The sequence below is a fragment of the Marmota monax genome, unplaced genomic scaffold (genome assembly GCF_021218885.2).
Source record: "Marmota monax isolate L192 unplaced genomic scaffold, Marmota_monax_Labrador192_F-V1.1 WCK01_AAM20220418_F8-fsc00030, whole genome shotgun sequence".
NCBI classification, from domain to species: domain Eukaryota; kingdom Metazoa; phylum Chordata; class Mammalia; order Rodentia; family Sciuridae; genus Marmota; species Marmota monax.
The window spans coordinates 1,857,540-1,878,115 of record NW_026691988.1 but is presented as its reverse complement, the minus strand read 5'-3'; the positions used below and the strand labels follow the sequence as shown (position 1 = coordinate 1,878,115).

The window sequence follows — 20,576 nt, the reverse complement described above, 5'->3', positions numbered from 1 at the left end:
CTCTTGTGCTGAGCAGTGATGTCTAATCCTGTAAGGATCAGTTGGTTAGGCACAGCATGGGGTCACATTTTGTTTGACTCTTTATTTTTTGGTTTGTGCTGGCTATTATCTTCTTGCTAGGGGACAAACTGTACTCCTGAGAGCTTCGACTGCAGGAATCAACAGCAAACACTGTACAGTACGATGTTTTAGTTGTTTTATAAAGATTGTAGCTGCTGGCTTTTGAATAGAAGAGGCAGGCAAGAACACCAAGCTCATTGTTCCTTGCAACAATTTTCCTTAGTGGCTGTTTCATTACTTTCCCTAATTTGCTTATGAGAGATAACTCACACGTGACTAATTGAAAACCTCATGCTACTGATTCACAATAATCCTTGGATCCTGGGGCAAAGAATCAGGAGACAAAGTTGCAATGACCAAAAGCATTTTCTCTTTTGTTGTTGAAGTAGGTTTTGAGCTTGGTTCCAACAGTCATCTGGGTGCCATTAGTGATAAATGTCATCAATATTAGCCACCAGCCCCAAGATCATAAATGGATCACTGAAAACTTACTTCCTATTTTAAAATAAAACCAAAGTACTCTGGTGGACAATGCAGTCCTAAAGGGCTATCTTACTTGATTTTATAAGTTAAAAACAAAACAAAAACACATACACATGTGGAACTGGAAACAATATAGTAAGGCAACAAATTGTTACTGATTATGGATCCACTTTGATACAATTCAAAAGAGAAAAGAACAAAAGATGGATTTTGCTATGGCTCAAGATATCACTTTTCAAGGGGGTGTACAGGGAATTGGTCAGATTTAGTTTCAAAGGAAAAATGATGTTTTTAAGAAAAGAGATTGTGGAAGAATATGTAGGCAAATATCAGGAGGTGCAACTTCATTGCTAAGAGCATTGGAGGTTTAGGAGACTTAAGAAGCCTCTCACTTCTGGGTATGTGTGACTCACTGAGACACCCCTACCCCCACTCCAGTCACCCCATGTTTCTCCCTTCAATTAAAAGCAATCTCTTGCTTACCGATGAAGTGGTGCCTCTAGGGGCTTTAATGAGTGTGTAAGCCACTCTTAAAGAGAGCAAATCTCTGCTCTTGATTAGAGTTTTAAGGAGCCAGGAGCCCTCCTTTTTCTGGTGTAGATTCTATAGTTGGCTTCTGCCCCAAGGACCATGATATAAGTCCTTTGCTACTAGATCCTGGGGTAGTGATGTGGAATGAATGAGGGCTTTCAGAAGGAACAGACTGGAATTAAGTGCTAGTGTGGAAGCCTACTAGTGCTGTGACCTTGGGCAAGTTATTTAATCATGCTCAATTTCATTTCATTCATTTATAAAATAGAGATAAAAATACCTACTTCAAACACTGGAAAACATTAATTAAGGGTTTCCCCCGAGGCTGTTTTACTTAATAAGGGCATTGCTAGAAGACAATAGCTGGATTCAGCTCATATTTTACACATTAAGTGCATCAAATCTAAATGATTTATGTAGTACTTATGTACAGAAGGACTTTACCAACGTGGCCATTATGAATCTGGTGTGTTTTCTATTTTTTTTTTAAATTCATGTAATAACTTTTTACTGAGGTTCTTCTTCTTTGTGCAAAACACCATAATAAATGCTGCATTACTTATTAATATTATGACAGGTCAGCTCTATTGTCATTTTCTTTTACAATTTTAGCGGTTGATTCTTAGGGTTTCATAATTAAATATATATATATATATATATATATATATATATATATAGTTGTAGATGGACACAATATTTTTATGTATTTATTTTTATGTGGTGCTAAGGATCGAACCCGTGCCTCACACATGCGAGGCAGGCATTCTGCCCTGAGCTACAGCCCCAGCCCCTCATAATTAAATATTTTATTACTTACATTCTTTTCCTTTTTTGTTCAAAATATTGGTCCAAGACTTTTGTTTCTTCAAGCCACCACCAATTGAATTGCATATTAAGTATCTTGACATTTTAATTTACATGAACAAAATTGGATCTCAATGATAAGGAAGAAAATATTTGGGTGGTAGTGTCCAAATCATGCTCTCATTCTGGAAACCCCAATTATGCCTGAAATATCTGACCCAACTTCATGGTCTTTAGCCTCATTTGGTACCTACATGTAGAATGCTTTCGGAGAGGAGAAACCCAATTTAGTTGCTTATCTTAGTTGCTTATTCAGCCATTTCAGGCCCTCATCCAGTTAGAACTGCTGAGGTAGATGCTGGAAGAAGTGTCAGAGGCTAGAGCACTCACAAAAAGCAGAGGTCACCGGAGTACCAAGAAATTAGATAACAAAGTGATTGAAATGAGAATTTTTTTTTCCAGAGGAAGGGGTAGAAAAGAAGAACAAATGAGGAAAGAGGAGTGAAAAGAGGCAGAGGGGGAGACAGAAGTTTGATCTTGGGAAGTCTGTCCTCTAATTTGGTCAAAACCCAATGATTTTATGAGGTGATATTAAAAACACTATCTTATCCAGGGTTTTAGGAAAACCTAAATGGTGACTGACATTTATGGTCTGAAAAGTGTTGAGAGAAAACAATATTCGTAAAGTATATTATAATTAACTTGAAGTAAAAGAAACCTTTAAGGTCACAAGTAAGGGTAAAAATAAATAGTTTGTCAAGCATGGATAGAAGTATTTAAGACAAATATGTCTGGGTTAAAAACCTGTCTTTCTGTTTCTGATATGTGATTTTGTGCAACTCAGTTACTTCCTTCTCATCCATGATGAAATAATATTAATAAACTTCTCATGTACATTTAGAATAATTAAAAAGCAATGTCTGTGTAATATTTGACAAATAATATCATAGAATTGGTATATGAAACATTAAAATGTTTCAGAGTGAAGTTCAGGTGGACATTAGTGATCTCTGGTTAATCAGTTTTATGGAGTACCTTCTTATAAAGTAGAGGGTAATGCTGTTTCGACCTTAGAACACTGAAAAAGACATTATGGAAGCAAATGTGTTCTTGTTTTGGCACAGAGTTCAGTGACTACACACTAATATGTTCAACATTATCCTGTAATTAACAGTGAATGGCAAGACCGTTTGTTTATATGGCCAATTAGCAGAATGACCAGTTTTCAGGGAAGTACTATCCACTGAGCTTAATCAAATGAAGGCTGGATTGATAGTCAACAGCTGTGAAGCTGGCGTAATAAAATGCCCTTCTTGAAGAGACACCTGTTAAAGGGACACCTTAGTACAACCTCATAATGCATTTGGGGATTTCAAAATTCTTTCTCTAGAAAATAATACATTTTGGGTGATTTTGGGTCAACTATATTTCTCAAATTTGCATTTCTTAATTGAAATTCTTTTAAGTTCACAGCTCTTAAAAAAGTTCTTCCCACAGTAAGAAGTATTCATTTTTGGCAAAGGCCATAAAATCTAGTCAAGAAGACATGTAAAATCATATTCTAAAATGTTCCTTCAGGTTTCAACACAAAAATCCAGTCTGCTGCTCTTTTTGGAAACCACGACTACAATATTTGGCTGTTAAATTGGTAAAAGTTCTGATTTTGTCCAACTATTGATCGCTCATTTGTCTTAATCATGGTTTCTAAACATCTTGGTTAGTAGACGCTGCAGGAATGCTTAGCATCAATTCAGCCTACAACCTAATGCTCTATGTAATAATAACAAAGCGAGCTGAGGAAAGCTTTATTATTTACTTAGATGATAAGAAATCCTTATTATTCATCTAAACTGTTATCTATACAAGAGGATAATTAGAAAATATAGATCTTTAGCTACAGAATAGCAACTGCTTGTTTGAACTATTGCTACACATTCATACTTGTGTTTCATTTAAAAGTATTCTCTGTGTTTTGAGGTTTCATTGTATTTGATGTCTAGCTCTTTTCTATGCTTCAGTCTAATAAATGGATTGCTTGTTTGGAGGGCTGAGGCCCCTGAAGTCTCTGGGTTTCTGTTTTTTTTTTTTTTTTTTCTCTAACTGTCCTTCAAAACTAATTTAACTTTCTGAGTTGTACAAAATTTTGATGAAAAATACTGATGACTTTCCAATAAAGAAAGTATTAAGTATGGTAACAACTGAAGATACAGGAAATCGGTTTGTGTACTGTTAAAGCCAATTCCCTAGATCAGAGCAAGAGGAGCAGGTGCTCTTGTGGATCTGTGGAGTGGAGGTCTCCATGGAAGGATTGCGGGGTAGTGGCCATTCGCCTTCTCTACCTTGACTCCGATCCCTCATGAAGGTACTGCAGGAACTCTGCACACCCTGGGGAGGAGACAGGGATGAAACACTCACACAAGAGGCTCAGTAGGTCATGCAGCTGCTGTCGCCACGCTACCGTATCTGTGACAGGATTCTAAGCAGCTGCCATAACTGATTTGGAACCTGAATGAAATCAGAGCTGCCAATGGTTGCTGGCTCTGGCTGAGCTTTTCTGTGAGCTTTACTATGTGCATGCCTTATTTGAGAAGAGAGTATTGAGAGATGAAGAAGGAGGGATTTTTCTTATCTCTAGATTCAGAAGATTCATTTGGTTATTCTAGAGGTGGAACAGAGACCTGTAGAGGATAAAGCTGTTAAGAACAGAATTCTTAAGGGCCTGGCTAAATGAGGTTCCTGAAATACAAAGTGTAAGAAAAGGAAATTAAGGTACTTTTTCATTTTATGATGGATAGTATATCCATACACACTAAAGTTCAGGCAGAGACCAAGGCTGGAAAGGAAGTTGACACAGTAAGTATTCTAGTGCTATAGTTACCCTCTAGTTCTCTCCACATGAACAGAATGTTCTCTCCCATCATGAAACAGACTTGGCTCTGGTTTGACAACAATTTTCCTCATTGTTCGTGTCCCCATGGAGAGATGCACTTCCAGACGCCCCTTGTTGAGGAATATGGCATAATAGGCCTGCAATGAGAAATGGTTATTGAAGATGAAAAGGAGACTCATCTATGGCTTAGCTGTAAGATGTTCTGACAGAGCCACAATTTCATCTGGCCTGAGATCTTACTGAAGACAACTCAATATTTTCTTAAACAGAGTTGTTAGAGTATTTGGCAATGTCTTTTTAACCATTTACCATTTTTGCTTGTTAGATGATGTGGAAAGTGCAGATAGTAATATAGCAGTTCTCTGCCAAGCAGGTTTGTAATGCTGAATCTAACAGCTGTGTTTGAATTGGTCCTCTAACTCACAAAAGAACACAAAGGGTGTCCACAAAATCTGTCTCTCTTGTATTCACAGGCGCAAGGCTGGCCTCTGGAAATGAGGTCTGACTCTCAACCTCATGGTATTTTGAATGTTTAGACTTCAGTTTGCTCTCGATCTGGTGTGATAGATTTCTATCACAAACATGTAACTTGTCTCCCACATTTAGAAAGAAGGAGATAATTTTTTCATCCACAAACACGTCTGCCTCTTCTTGCTATGGTTACCATAGCAACCAGTATGGTTTTGATATCTGATTGTGAACCCCAGGGAGCTTGAATGCAGTCCTCGTCCCCAAAGCAGATGCCAAATACATTTCCTTTCTTGTGGACCACTGGGCACCCACTGCACATGATCACGGGGTCTTATGGCAGTGGAGATGGTTTCTATCAAAATCCTCATGTCTTCAATACTGTACTGCATCATTTACGCAGGTCCACGTCCAGCACAAAATAATCTGAGGATCTAGATTAGTACTCACCATTCCCCAAAGGGGCAGCCACAAACAACTTACTTGAGCATTTCTCAGCTGTTTGACATCACAAACCCATTTAGCAGAACACAATCACAAACAACCCTCTGCATATCAAAACTGTTATCTTTGAAAGCTAAAACATGTCAATTTAATCAGCATTGATTCTACAACAGACTGGTATTATTTAACCTCCTTTCCTTCTTCAGATAACAATCACTATGCAATTTTTAAAAATTAGATATTAGATATTCATTATCATTAAAATTCTGGAACATTAAATTTTATTTCTAATTTATTTTGTGCTATAGTACTTCATGTTTTCTTATTTTAATTGTTTTAATAGGAACATGCTCTACTTAAAGAAATATCCTGAAAGCTGTGACTCAGGTCCACTTAATTAGTCCTGATGAATAGAAATTTGAAGCCAGTAAGTAGGTAGTACTTCATTATTCTGCAATGAGCAAGGAAACAAATATAGTGTAGTAGAAATGTATTTTGGAATGTTAGGTCTGGTCTCCCTATTATAACTAGCTTATCATTTGTAACAGTGAGAAAATAATTTTATTTTTCAGGATTAAAGGATAAAGGATTTCAAGGAGCTCTCATGTTTTATGTTTATTCAGTGATTATTTTGTGCAGTGAAAAATGAAATAATGCTTTTCTCCCTCTACTCTCCAAAAAATATTTTATTATGACTATTTGACACATTCCTCATAGTGTGATATACATACAAATGATGAAGTTGTGTTCATACTGTGCAGTAAAATCTGCCTGTGAATCCATCACATAATTTAAGAAACTATTGTTATATCTCCTATGAGCTTCTTGATCCCATCTACCTCCTTCCAGAGGTAACTACATGTCAGAGGCAACCACTAATATGGATTATACCTTCATTATTTCCATGTTTTTAAAAAGTTATTTTTAAAAATGCACATATACATACCCGTAAATGGAGTTATTTACTGCTTCTTGTATTAAAAATCTATAAATAGTATCATTTTTCATTTCCATATGGCTTCTATCCATCCATGTTGTCTTGTTTAATTACAACTTATTCCTTGTGGCCACTCTTAATATCCCATTATGCAAAAATGCCAGTTTGCTTATTTGTTCTCGGGTTCATGAGGATGAGGTGGTTTCTACTTTTTCTGCTATGGTTAGAAATGTTTCTATGAACATTCTTGTACATGTCTTATTATGCAGCTGTGAAAGAGTCTGGGCATACACATGGGAGTGGAAAGTTCAACTCTATAAGATTGTGCCAAATCACTTTCCAAAGAGACTGTAGCCACTCCCTCTTTTCTTCCAGCTGTGATTGAGAGTTTCCTTTGACCAAGGTCTTCCCAATACTTGGTACAATGATATTTCCCAGTGTTTTCTCATTTTAAGTGGTCTAAAAACCTAGTGTGGCCTGAAGTTGCACTTCTCACATTACACTGAGGTTGAACATTTAAAAAATATTTTTGGATTAATCATGTTTTCTCTTCTCTGAAATGTCTAGTCAAATCTTCATTATTGTCTCTATTTGTTTTTCTTTTCTGTTTGTAAGAGTTACTTTTATATGCTGGTTATAAGATTTTTTTTAAAAATTGACCTTTAATGAATGAATTAATTAAATATGTGGTGCTGGGATCAAATCCAGAGCATCACCCGTGCTAGGAAAGTGCTCTATCACTGAGCCACAACCCCAATCCTCATTTACCAGATTTTTGAAGGTTATATATTCAGTAACTTTCCAGGCTGGGGCTTGTGGTGTGTGTGTGTGTGTAGAGAGAGAGAGTTCTAAATTAATGATTTTTTTGCTTCTATTTTGTTCAATAAACCCTTCTCTTCCTCAAGATTGAAAGTTATCCTTCCATATTTTCTTCCAAACATGTTATTTTTCTTTCTATATTTAAGACTTTAATTCACTTGAAATTTATCTTTTTGGTTTGATATTAAGAAGAAACAGTTACTAATAGGGCATTATGTAAAAATGTGGATGTGTAACCGATGTGATTCTGCAATCTGTATTTGGGGTAAAATTGGGAGTTCATAACCAACTTGAATCTAATGTATGAAATATGATATGTCAAGAGCTTTATAATGTTTTGAACAACCAATAAAAAAAATTAAAAAAAAATACTCAATTCAAAAAAAAAAGAAGAAGAAATTCAGCTTCATTCTATTCATATAGATCACCAATTATCCTAATATCATTCACTGAATGGGTTCACTGTTTTCTTAATGACTTGCAGTGCCACTTAGTGTCAAATGTCATGTCCATCTATGCTTGGGATAGACAGGGTTTTTTTTTTTTTTTTTTTTCTGTTTCACCAGACAGAATTTTCCATGAATGAATATCACAGCACTACAATCCCAAACTCTTATAATGCGCTGATATCTGATAGTCTAAGCTTACCATCTTATTCTTCAATTTCAGGAGTTTGGGAGGTTTGGGTCATTGATGGAAATTTTTATTGGTACATTATAATCATACACAATAGTGGGACTTGTACATGCAAACAATATAACAGTATAACTTGGTCAATTTCAATTCCAGTAGCTCCCCTTTTCCCTCTTTTCCTCTTTACCCAGGTCTCCTTTCTATTATGATATAAGATACTGAAATTGAATCACTTTTGGGAGAATTGACATATTTTTAATATTGAGTCTTTCCATTAACATGTTGAATACACTCATTTATTAAGGACTACTTTAATGCCTTTCAATACACTTTTATAATTTTCTTCATCTAGGTCTAACTTGTTATATTTATTCTTAAATTTTATACTTATTCTTATAGTATGTTTACTTATACTTTTTTCAGTTCAATAATAATAACTATTCTTGGGTTTAAATTTGTAACAAATGTTTGTAATATTTTTCTATTAAGAATACTTGCTATAAATTTTTACAGATGGCTAAGGAAATTTCTTCCTCTTCTCACTTTATTTTAAAATTTTGAATGGGTGTTATGTTTCACCCAATGTTTTTTTCTGTATGTACTGGGATGATTATAGGATATTTAGATTTGCTAATATTAAATGATCCCTGCATTCCTGAGATAACCCAAATTACTCATGGTTTCTATATTTTTTAAAATTCTATTTGCTAATATTTTGTGCAGGCTATATTATTTTTAGAAAAAGAATAAGATAAGACTTTATCACATATATTAGATTAAATATTAAATTCTAAAATTAATTTTAAAAAACACATATAATAAAAAAAATCACATTTGGTTCAAAAAGGTATGTGCACATTCGAGGCCATACTTGCAAAGCATTTCACTCTTCTGATAATGGTGGGCTAGGTAATTTCTATGAATGCTTTTATTGAGAAAAAATAGGTTAAATGAAAAAAATACAATGAAAAATTATAATGGAGGGTATTGAGGAGTACCAAAAGAAGTAAGAGTTCTGATGCCTAAATCTGAGTAGTTGAGGGATTGTTTTTAAAAGAATCAAATGATTATGGAATGTAAATACTCAAAGCAGATGCTCCTTAGGCTTTATTTTAACATTCTTGAGTGAGACTGGACTATAGTGGTTCATGCTTTTATCGATTGGGTGCCATCTGCCTCTCCTATGCCAGGTCCTTCTCTGTGTCCAGAGAGGCTGGATTGGTCAAACTCTGACAGCATTGCCTCAGCTAGTACAACTGGGAAGCTGATCCTAGAAGAAATTTAAATTTAAGTTGAACAAACCTTAGCTGAATCTCTACAGATCTGATAAAGTGTTAACCTTAAAGAAAAGAAGATTAATATAATTTGAATAGATTATAAGCTACCCACTTACATATGAATATGCAAAGTACTATATGAAAGGTTGGTGCAAATATAGGTGTGACTCAGCACCTCAAATTGACAACATGAAAATATAGAAAAGTCAATTTCCCTAAGAAGGTGATGTGGGAGAAATAGGAAGACAATAGGGTAAATGGAATGATTAATACTGGTTAGCCAAAATGAGAGTTGAAATCAATGATGTGAGTATAAAAGTATACAAGCAATTGAAGCACAAGGGAAAATCCATTGTTAACAGGGGTGAGAGTACCTGTCCAGTCTGCCTCCGTTTTCTCCTAGGTGGTGCTGATACTCCTCCGCTTCCCAAGAGAATGATCCCAGACTCATTCTTGGTGCTGAAGGACAGATTTATTTCTGTGCCTACATCAATTGACACAGGAACAAGTTCCACAAAACCAGGCTTGGGGAAGCTAACTGTGTAAACATTCTGGGTAAAAGGAGAATAGGAGAAGAAATCATTAGAAATGAATTTTAATTTCTTCATTGCAGATGCTTCTTTCCACGAAGGCCATGTGATTATTAAATATACTGTGGTTTAGAAAGCATAAAAACCATTGTGATGTTGAATACTTAAATGCAGTTGAAGAAATATTATTTCTAGTTAGAACTTTGAATATTTTGAGAAGTTTGGGTTAATATTAAAATGATGAGCTGGGCATGGTGGTGCACGCCTGTAATCTCTACAGCACAGGAGGTTGAGGCAGGAGGACAGCCTCAACCAAAAGCAAGGCACTAAGCAACTCAGTGAGACCCTGTCTCTAAATAAAATACAAAATAGGACTACGGATGTGGCTCAGTGGTCAAGTGCCTTTGAGTTCAATTCCTGGTTAACCCTTCCACCAAAACACAAACAAACAAAAAAAAAAAATCAAAATGATGGCCTTGGCTTTCAGTCTAGAACTTCTGATTAAAAACAGAGATCACTATTGATAGATAACATATTCTTTCAGTTTAAGTCTACCTTGCTAGTCCAATGCAGCAGCTTGAACCTATAATTTTAGCTATGTATGGGGGAGGCCAAGTTGGAGAATTAATCAAGTGTAGGAGTTTGAGATCAGCCTGGGCAACATAGTGAGACTTTTGTGTCAAAACAAAACAAAACAAAACAACAAAATCCCTTCAAACAAAACACCTGACTACCTTGTAAAATCTCCGTGAAAATATTATAATCAATCCCTTGAGTATACTCTATCAATTATTTTTTTGTTTGAAAGATGAGTAGAACATGGTCTATGTCTCATTCTTCTTCTTGATGAGTCCACAAGCAAAATGTTCATTAGTTATCAAATATGTAAATACTTTCTGGAAAAAAATTTTAAAAATTGGAGCCTTAAAAACAAAACTTTAAAAATACTATTTTTATTTCTCAAAATGAAAATTATACCATTGTTCTTACTGATTATAAAATTAATCCGGGTGTGGTGGCTCATGCCTGTAATCCCAGTGGCTTGGAATGCTGGGGCAGGAGGGTTCAAAGCCAGCCTCAGCAACTTAGCAAGGTCCTAAGCAACTTAGTGAGACCCTGCCTCAAAATAAAAAAAGTGTTCCTGTGTTCAATCCCTGGTACCAAAAACTAAATAAATAAATAAACACAATAAAATAAAATTAATAAACTATGTTTTAGACAGTAAACAAGTGCAAAATGGACAATCCCAAAGCTGTGTGGAAAAGGATCCTTTTTTAAAAATATGTTTTTTTACTTTTTTTCAATATCTTTATTTTGTCTGTTTGTTTATTTATTTATTTATGTGGTGCTGAGGATGGAACCCAGTGCCTTACATATGTGAGGCAATTGCTCTGCCACTGAGCCACAACCCCAGCCCCAAACAGAGCCTTTTTTTTTTATAATTTATCCATTCATTCATTTTACCTTTCACAACCTTTACCCCTTTCTTTCTGCTCCTCCCTGCATTTAAACTGAATCATGGCAAGCATATTCATTTGTGGTCTCTTTTGCATTGAAGTTTGTGGGCAATGTCTCTCTGTCAGTAAATACAGACCACCATTACTTTTAATTGCTGGGGGACTTTTTACTACTATCAATGTGCTTGCATTTATTTAAGCAGGTGCATGTCTTTGGGCATTTATGGCACTTAAAATATTCATTTTTGAAGTTCTGAATTGCGCTGGAGTAAAAGCAAGCGATCCTTTCATGTGGGCTGTCTTTTCCCTCCACAGTGTTTCAAGCCCAGTTCAATGACACAAGAGTGGGTAAAATGTGTAATCTACTTTCTATTCCAATTTTCAAATCATCACAGAGTTTTAGATAGTTCAGATGAAACTACTGTGCAGACATTTCAATATTTATCCAAATCAAATTTCTGCCTCATATTTTCCTTGTAAAATAATTTCTGGTTACTGCAAATCGCCTTTACAGAATCATCATTTCCATGCATACAGACTATTCATTTTCTGGACAGTTTTCCATCTTCATGTATATATCTTTTGAATGTGGATGAGAGTTAGGCTTTGAAGATTAAAATGCTCAGTAACATTTTCTTTAAGAAGCAAGTATGGATCCTTAAAGTTTTAATTCTTGATGTATTTCCATTTTCCTTCTTCCTAAGCTCAGGGTGAGTGTCTATGGCCAATTCTAAATTAGAGCCTGAGGCTATGAACAATGAAGTCCTGACAGTTCTGTTCCGGTCTTTAAACCTCATTGCTCTGAAGGCAGATTCACTCTTTCTTTTTCCCTGTCCTCTCTTCATTTCCTTGAACTTTACTGGAGTGCTTTAAAACTATTTTAATCCAAAGAAGCCATCAAAATGAACAGTTGTATGGTATCAGGGAAATAAAAAATTTGTGTGATATAGTTAACATTTTCTTATTTATAAAAGGTCATCACCATTGAATGCCTATAAAATTCTTATTAATGTTTTCTATTGACAATTGGCTTTGTTTATGTTTCAAGAGAGCAGAGCTGTGTCCTCAGTCTTTCTCCACATATGAATCAAATCTAACTGGGGAGTCTGCGGAATAGTCAAGTGGAATCCAGGGCCTCTTACAAGAAAAAAATAAATAAAAAATCAGAGATTCTGGAGATTTTGGCTAACAAAAGACTTGCTGTTATGTTACAGAAATCTTTGCAAAGTAGGAAGTTGCAAGTCCCCATCTACATTACTTCAAAGACAAGGGGCTATACCCTAATGGGTATGGTACAAATTACTACTTTTTATTAAATGCTTAAACTCCTAATACATTATCAAAAAATTAATGTTGCTAATAGAGCTATATATATAATGCAGATAGATAAAACGAATCTAAAATAGATGACAGAAAATGAGAAAAAGTATTCTTGGAAAGGAAGGGAGAACCAGAGATATATTAATATTAAAGATACATTTTCTTCATTTGGGAAAATGGAGCACAATCTCTATAACACCATTACCATCACAGAACTTTATAGCATGCTTCAATCTTGCTTTACCATTTATGTATAGCTAAGACCAGGATCTGTAGAAATATATTAACAAGAGCACCCAAACTAAGTAAATGAAAAAGTGATAGGAATGTGTTTAGGGAGGCTTTAAAAACAGACTAACCTCCAGAGAACATCCTTTGGTAACGCCAACGTAATCAGGACTACTGAGTATGTTGTATGGAGTTCTTGAAATTTCAATATCTTTGAGGCAGCCAGAATATTTCTTCACATTTACTTCTGGCCTATTGAACAGTCAAATGGAAAACAAAAGCAACATCATGAGTGTGATGGCAGCAAAGTCTCTGACGATGGGAGGAGGTCATATGGAGCAAAGTGGCACATAGCTCGGTCCATGTCTATCAAACTGCTCATGTGCACATGTACCTAGCACACACCATGCTTTCCAATATCTGCTGGTTGACCACTCTGCAGAAGAAGTCTTGTTGTATTTCTTATTCTCTTTAAAATAATTTCTCATAGTATTCCATACAAAGTATAGAAATTAATTGATTTATTGTCTTCATATGCATAATGAAGTGTTTCTTTTTTTCCATTAAAGAGAAGAAAATTATGAATAATCAAACTACATACAAAAACATTTTTTAAAATTTACTTCAAATTTAGGGAAAAATAGCTGGAAACATTAATTTTGAAAAAAAAATTCTCTTAGTGAGATTTTGGAGAAGGCAGTTAAAGAATAATGTACATTTTTTTAAAAAAAGCTTTTAAGTAAAGCAAAGCCTAGAAACATTCTTCTGGGTTATGTAGCCTAAAAAACATATATTTAAAAATTAAGTTTACAAATCGACCCCAAAGTTTATATTCTGTATTGGAGCAATAATGAAACAAAGCAACTAAATGTAAAAAAAAATACATTATTTTTTCCTATAGGTTGGGAAGTGGCTTCTATACTCACACTAAACTTGAATGTTTACTTTCTGCTTACTGCTCTTTCAAACAAAGCCAACCTGCCAGAAGATTGGAAAATGAACCCTTTGCCTTTGAGAACAGCATGTTGCTCTGAGTTACTATGTGACATTATATAAGTGATCTGACTTCTCCTGGACTCAGTGCACTTAGATATGAAGTGGGCATGATAATAATAATGGTAGTACCTGCATTTATCATGTTGTGAAATTTGGATAGGTCAAAAAAAGAGCACAGCACATGTAAGTGCTCAATAAACATAAACTAGCAGTATGTCCAAGGTACTGACCCCTCCTGAGTCTAAAACAGTGCTGTCCAACAGAAATTTCTGTGATGATGAACACATTCTGTTCTGCACTAAGTCAAGTGTTACTAGCCACTTGTGGCTACTGGGACTTGCAAGGTAGCTTGTGCCAATAGGAACTGCATATTGATTGTTATTTGTTTTTAACTGAAAGTTAAATAGCCAATAGGGCTAGTGACAATTATGCTGAACAGTGAAGGTACATAGAGGTAAACATGCGATTTTTCCTTATGTAGTGTTAATATCTTGAAAAGTGTCCAGTCCACACCAATATTGTGCTTGATAGGGTAATGATTAATTCTCTCCTTACAGTCCCCTGATGCCAAGTTTTTCTTTTTCATCTTAATAAAAAACACACGGCATGAGGAAAAACAGGTGGGAAAGCAAATTAGAACCTGGCAGTGTGTATTAGGTGATTTATTTCATGTCAGGTATTTATTCAGTCCCCCACCCCCAGCCCTCTCTCGCTCTAGAACTTTTCCTTTGATCATTTCCTTTGGTTCTCAAGGTCTCCTCCTCCTGTTCTTTCAGTTAGTAGTTCTGAAGAACATGCCTAACTGGAAGGTAAGTATTGAGCTAAGATTCTTCTTGTAAAAAGCAGAGGGGATAAGTGAATTTCATTTGCAGTGTTCATTTGCTTCCAAATTTTCCTTTAGGGGAAGAAAGATTTATCACAGTTTTCTCAGAAGTCTTGTCAATAAAGTACATTTGTCCTACAAGTTCATTGTTTCATGGAAATATAAAGTACCATTTCCAAATACAATGACTTTGCAAGCTGAATGTTCTGAAAATCATGAGGGGTAAGTAATGACACATGGAGATCAGATTCTTAATGGTAACCATAGGTCTCTGTTTCCTGAGGGTCATCACTCAAGGGCAAATTTCAAAGCTGCACAGTACCATTCCAGAGTTTTATTAACATATATTTCAATTGGAAGCCAGACTTTGCCTTTTATCCATCTCAACAAACATATAGCATGACTAGTCTCATAACAGTATCAAGATAAAACAACTGTTTCATTTTTTCCCCCCACTTTCTGATATTAAGTCTGGCTTTGCTTTAAAAATTTCTTGGATCCGTTAGACTTCATTATCTCCTATCCAGAAATTTGGCATAGTTAGGCTCTTCAATGCTAAAATACCACACATCAGCTCTAGCCAGAGTGTGCCAACCCTGCACATCTCTGGGGTTGATGACTCATCTACAAAGGCTGCTAATTCCTGCTAATGCCTGTCTGTAAGTAAGAATTAATGCACCTGAGAAGATAGGGGGACCATTCGAAAACTTCTTCACTGTTAATTCAAACAGTTGTTTTAAACAGTATTTCCAGAGATTCCTTTCACTTGGCTCCATAGCTAATTCTAAAAAAACACAGCAACTACGTAAGCAGCTTTGCTAAGAGGTGCAAAGGCCCCGTGGATATTTGTATAATTGCAGGCCTGCAAAAAGCAACCAGGCAGTGATAAGCATTTGGGAGCACTGTTAGACTGTTCAGTAGACAGCCTGGCACCAGGGAAGCCAGAGTCTGGAGAATCAAGAGACCTCTTTGCTCTGTCCCCCTGGAACTAGATTGTGCCCATACACTTGAGCAGTGGTACTTGGAGCATGTGCTACTGGTCAGGAGTGGAGCACTGCACAGTTGGTTGAACAAGTAAGCAGAGCAAATCTGTCGTCGCTGGTGAAATATCTCAAATTGCAGTTCAACTGATGGTGGGGAAGCAGCAGCATCTTTGTAAGCGAAGGGCAGCATGAGAACTCTCTCAGAATGCATTATTTGCTCATGAAATGTACTATGAATAAAGCTGCGCAGGTGTGGCTCTGCTTCTGCACTGCTGCTTTATCTAAGAAGCCATATTTAGCCAACCCATGCATTTGAAGGAGGCATGCATAAATTTAAATTTTACCTTGCTTTCATACTAAGTAAAGGGGAGAGAGAGAGAGAGAAAAAAAAACCAATTTACTTATAATTGCATTTTCATTTAGCAAAACAATAAACTTTTACCATAAATCTTCTTTTAAAAAAACTCATCTCACAGAGAAGAAATTCAAAAACCTGACAGAATAGAAAATAGATATGTGCCCTTGACTGAAGTGAAATTAGAATTCAAAGATGACCAGTTTCTACACTTTTCTCTTGAATCATTTTTAGTTTGAAATATGAATTTAAAATACTTATTCCATCAATATAATAAATGAGAAAATGCACAAACATTGTGTTTATGAGAAGCTTATGAATACTGCTCACAAATAACTTGAGCTTAACAAAATATATAAAAATAATTTAAGTCAACCACATAGTCTGCACTTTATCATGATGAGATATGTCTGTATACATAAAAACAGGTAATTATGAATGCTTGGTTCCTTTGTCAATCACAAATATACATCTAAAGATTATTCTGAAATAATATACCATAGTACGATAATATTATAATTATAAATGCTATACTGAGAAAATTTAAAAAAAAATCTCAGCAGAGCAGATTCACTGGACATATAGTCTCCAAAACAACTAAGACAAAATCTCTTCTGTATGAAATTACATATCCATGGTTGTAGATCATTCCTAAAAATCACCACTAGAATAAATGAAGATAGATATGGATAGCCTTATTTTGAATGCACTCAGTAGAATATAGCTAATGAGTTTACAAAGTAAGACTTACATTTGAACAACTGTTGAATCCTTAGTATTTAATAAGGTGGCTGGCACATAGTAGATGCTCAACTAATGTGTGTTGAATACTTGTTTCCAAACTGGATGTCCAAGTATAACTGTGTCTCTATATAGATGCATTTGATTTGCAATGATTTTTCTAACCTGAAGCTTTAAATCTATATTCCTAACACAAATAAGTACTTTATAATGTAGATGAATGCATAACTAGTTGATTTGCACCAAGCTTATCAACTCAGACTGCTAAAAGACTAGTAATTAGATAATGTCTGGTCTATGAGTTTTGATTCAGGAGAAAAACCTTTCAATTTGCATGCTACTGATGTAAAAAAGGAGACTAAAGTTTCACTGCTACATTAGGAAATAAAAAGATAACTGACACCACACTTTTCCACTATAGTATTATGAAATTCCTCCAAATGTAATTTGTCTTTGTGGAGTAGGAACACCTAGATAGAACTTTTATACCCATTAAAAACTATCAAACTAAACACAATACTGTGTATGTAGTAAACTCTAATGATTTATCCAAATCAACTCGTTCCCTTCTAATCAAATTCATTTCACATTTATTAAGGACCAAATCCTTTATATTGTATTTCTTATGTTTTATAATAAGCATGGCATTGACATTATGGTACAGAAGATTTCTGACTTTTTTTAGTTATTTTTTTGAACTGTCTAAACTATGAGCTAAAGATGTTTCCCCATTCTGCTCACTAAAAAGCATATGTGAAAAATGATGAAAATATTGGCATGGGCATGGGAAAAACTAATACAGTTTTGTATTAGGCATATGGGAAAGCTCCAATATGCCATTATAATGCTAATGCTTAGCAATAAAATAGGTTATACCCACAGTATCCTGGAACACTGACTAACTTCCAGAACAGTAAGCAATGTCAGAGTGCCATTACCTCCAGCGAATGTGCAAGAAGAACAGCAATTACAAGACCCACATTTGACTCTGGCTTCTACCTTTAATTACTTTCATAATTCTTTTCAGCAGGTGCATATAAGGGAAGCAGTGATTCTAATCCATCTCCTCAACAAAGATGTCAAACTAATCCTTTGATTTCTAAATCCTGGTGTTGTTCTAACATGCAAAATGATTTTTTTTTTTAGTTAGACCTTTTCTGCTGCTAAAGGTTATATGGCATTCCTATTGTAATTAAACTTCAGAACTCTAGTGAGCAGAATGACCATTTAATTAAAACTTAATCCTTCTTTTTAAATATATGCTAAATTACCTCAAGTTTCTCAGGGTTGGCAGGCCACCAAAATATATTTTGTCATCTGCTTTCAAATCAAGACCAAAGTTGTTTCCAGAAGATGAAGTTGCTATGTTCTCCTCCTGGTTAGTATCTATATCTACAATGGATATGTTGGCTGTAAAGGAAATAGGAAGTTTAATTGGAGCAAATCAATCACACCTATATCATCACTGATACTTCAAGATAAATTTAGTTTAATTCTGAAATTAACATTGACTTTATCAAGTGCTTCTACTATATTTAACCATTTATTAATTGAAGACACAACAGTAACTCCAATAGAATAATTACTGACCTTTCCACACAAGGGAGCATGAAAATAAAGGCTTGAACGTTAAAAAGGCACATCAATAAAAATAAAAGAGAGAAGTTTAGCTTGACGACAAAGAACCACTTGCTATAGTTTTCCATAATACAGGTCAGTAGTCAGAAAATAAATTAGGATGGTGAAGTGCTAAGATGAATGTTAATTAGAAATTAATTTCTAATATTTATTAGAAATATGTTGTGGCTCTTTCTGTAAATGTCAGTGTTCGAAAAACTATTGAAATTTAGAGCCATCTGCAAAGTGGTATGCTCTTGTGTAATATGGTTGTGCATGGAAATGTTGAGATGAGGATCTTTGGTCCTGCAAGACAGTGGGACCCATGTCCATGCTAAATCATGTTTTAGACTTGAAAGCTGAATGTTGTGAGTGAGGGATAGCCCTCAGGCTTAATGCTTTTCTCTTAGGTCTCTCAAGGTATTACTCATGTGATGAAGATAAGAATTCAGAATTAGGATAAAGGAAAGAAGAGTCATTCCTCTGCTTAGACTGCATTGTTTAGCAATGGAAATTCTTTATCATTGATTTTCCTCCCTCATTTGTAAGAGTCAAGCTAGGATTTTTCTGAATTATATGCTTTCTCACCACACTATTTACTTCAACCTCTTCACCCAGTTTGGATCCTTGCTGTACATTCAGTTCATTAACATGATAGATTTCACTTCTTTGTCTATGCCTGATGCAGAATCTGAATTATCCCAAGGTTGAACATGGGCACTTTAACCAGTTGGTTATAATGGAATTTCTAAATGTTAATTCTTTGGATTGTAGTTTCTTGGATGTTCCTGGTTCAAATATATTTGATAAATACTGGGTAAAACAAAGTTAAACATATATCTTAACTTTACAGTTATTTTAACATACTAATGTGCAGTGCAATACTTCATAAGAGCAACATAGATTAAGAAGTATTTAACTCTTATTATTTCCTCTCAACTCACATCTTTTAGAATTGATATCATTGGTAACCATAAAAATATTAAATTCTAAATTCTATTGTAGCTGATAGTGCTACCATTCCCAAGGGATGTATCTTCAATAAAATCAAACACAATTGCCACATAAAAAATGACTCAAATCAATTTCTCAAAACTATTGGTTCCTCAAATTCTCAAAACAGACTTCTATAAAAACAAACAAAACAACTAAAAAGAAAAATTATCCTATTAAAAATAGTTAGCAAGGGAAGATTTTATAATTTAATCATGTTCATAAACTTTAATTTTGTACAAATATTTAATTACTTTAATATATAATTAGTTTTTCATACATATATCTTTTAAATTAGACTGGTGGGTAAAAGAAAATAGATTTATAAAACTGTTTCCTAGACTCCTTCATACATATTCCTTTTTATCTAGATCATAAAGAAGTTTTTATATGGTGCTGTTGACTGGAACATGAAAATCGTCTCTTTCTGCAGACTTGGTGGATATTTTAATGGTGTCTGTGAAATGAGATTCTGCCTCTATCACTGGCAAGCCAGGGACGGGAGGTAGTTTTCTTCCTTATCCTTGAGTGAATATATGCATTTTTAGAAATCATTCTAAGGAAAATTGATTAAAGAGCAGCAACACAATTCAATTGAAACTCACTGGCCCAGGAGTTCACTCCTGCAGGGAGGTGCAGGACAGCATATTTTTGTTAAGTTAGTGGGGGGCTTTATCCTATCCTTCATATGAGATAGTGACCAAAGTGGATTCCACTGGGAAATGCTAATATTTGCTTTTATTTCTTGTGCCATTTCCTTTCCTTAAAGAATAGAAAAATAAGCTATTAACACCAAATTTCAGAGTTGATGAGTTCGGTCATATTTTTATAGGTAAGCAGGGAAATAAGAGTTTTCATTAAATAATAGACACTTAGTCTATTATTTAATAGGGGCTTAACAAGTAATTGTATGATCAGTGCTGAGTTGTTATAAGCTAATTATTTTTACTTGGGTAATTTTTTCTCTCTCTCTCTTAATGGGGTAGAGAGAGAAGATGGGAGGGGAGGGAGGGGGGATGGTAGAGGATAGGAAAGGTAGCAGAATACAACAGTTACTAATAGGGCATTATGTAAAAATGTGGATGTGTAACCGATGTGATTCTGCAATCTGTATTTGGGGTAAAATTGGGAGTTCATAACCAACTTGAATCTAATGTATGAAATATGATATGTGAAGAGCTTTATAA

At 34.9% G+C, this 20,576-nt stretch overlaps 1 protein-coding gene across 6 annotated transcripts in view; it reads right to left on the bottom strand.

Annotated features, from left to right (window-relative positions):
* Lama2 (laminin subunit alpha 2) overlaps positions 1–20,576 on the bottom strand; it is a 564,351-nt gene that overhangs the window by 21,253 nt on the left and 522,522 nt on the right. For 5 of the 6 annotated variants that reach the window (XM_058581053.1, XM_058581067.1, XM_058581070.1 and 2 more), the window contains 4 exons: positions 18,051–18,189; positions 13,013–13,133; positions 9,721–9,897; positions 4,757–4,905 (listed from right to left, as the gene is read on the bottom strand). In XM_058581053.1, coding sequence (XP_058437036.1) covers positions 4,757–4,905; positions 9,721–9,897; positions 13,013–13,133; positions 18,051–18,189 — 586 coding nt within the window. Of the gene's footprint in view, positions 1–4,756; positions 4,906–9,720; positions 9,898–13,012; positions 13,134–13,559; positions 16,040–18,050; positions 18,190–20,576 lie in introns of those variants that run through there. The other variant, XM_058581074.1, reaches the window with a different exon arrangement.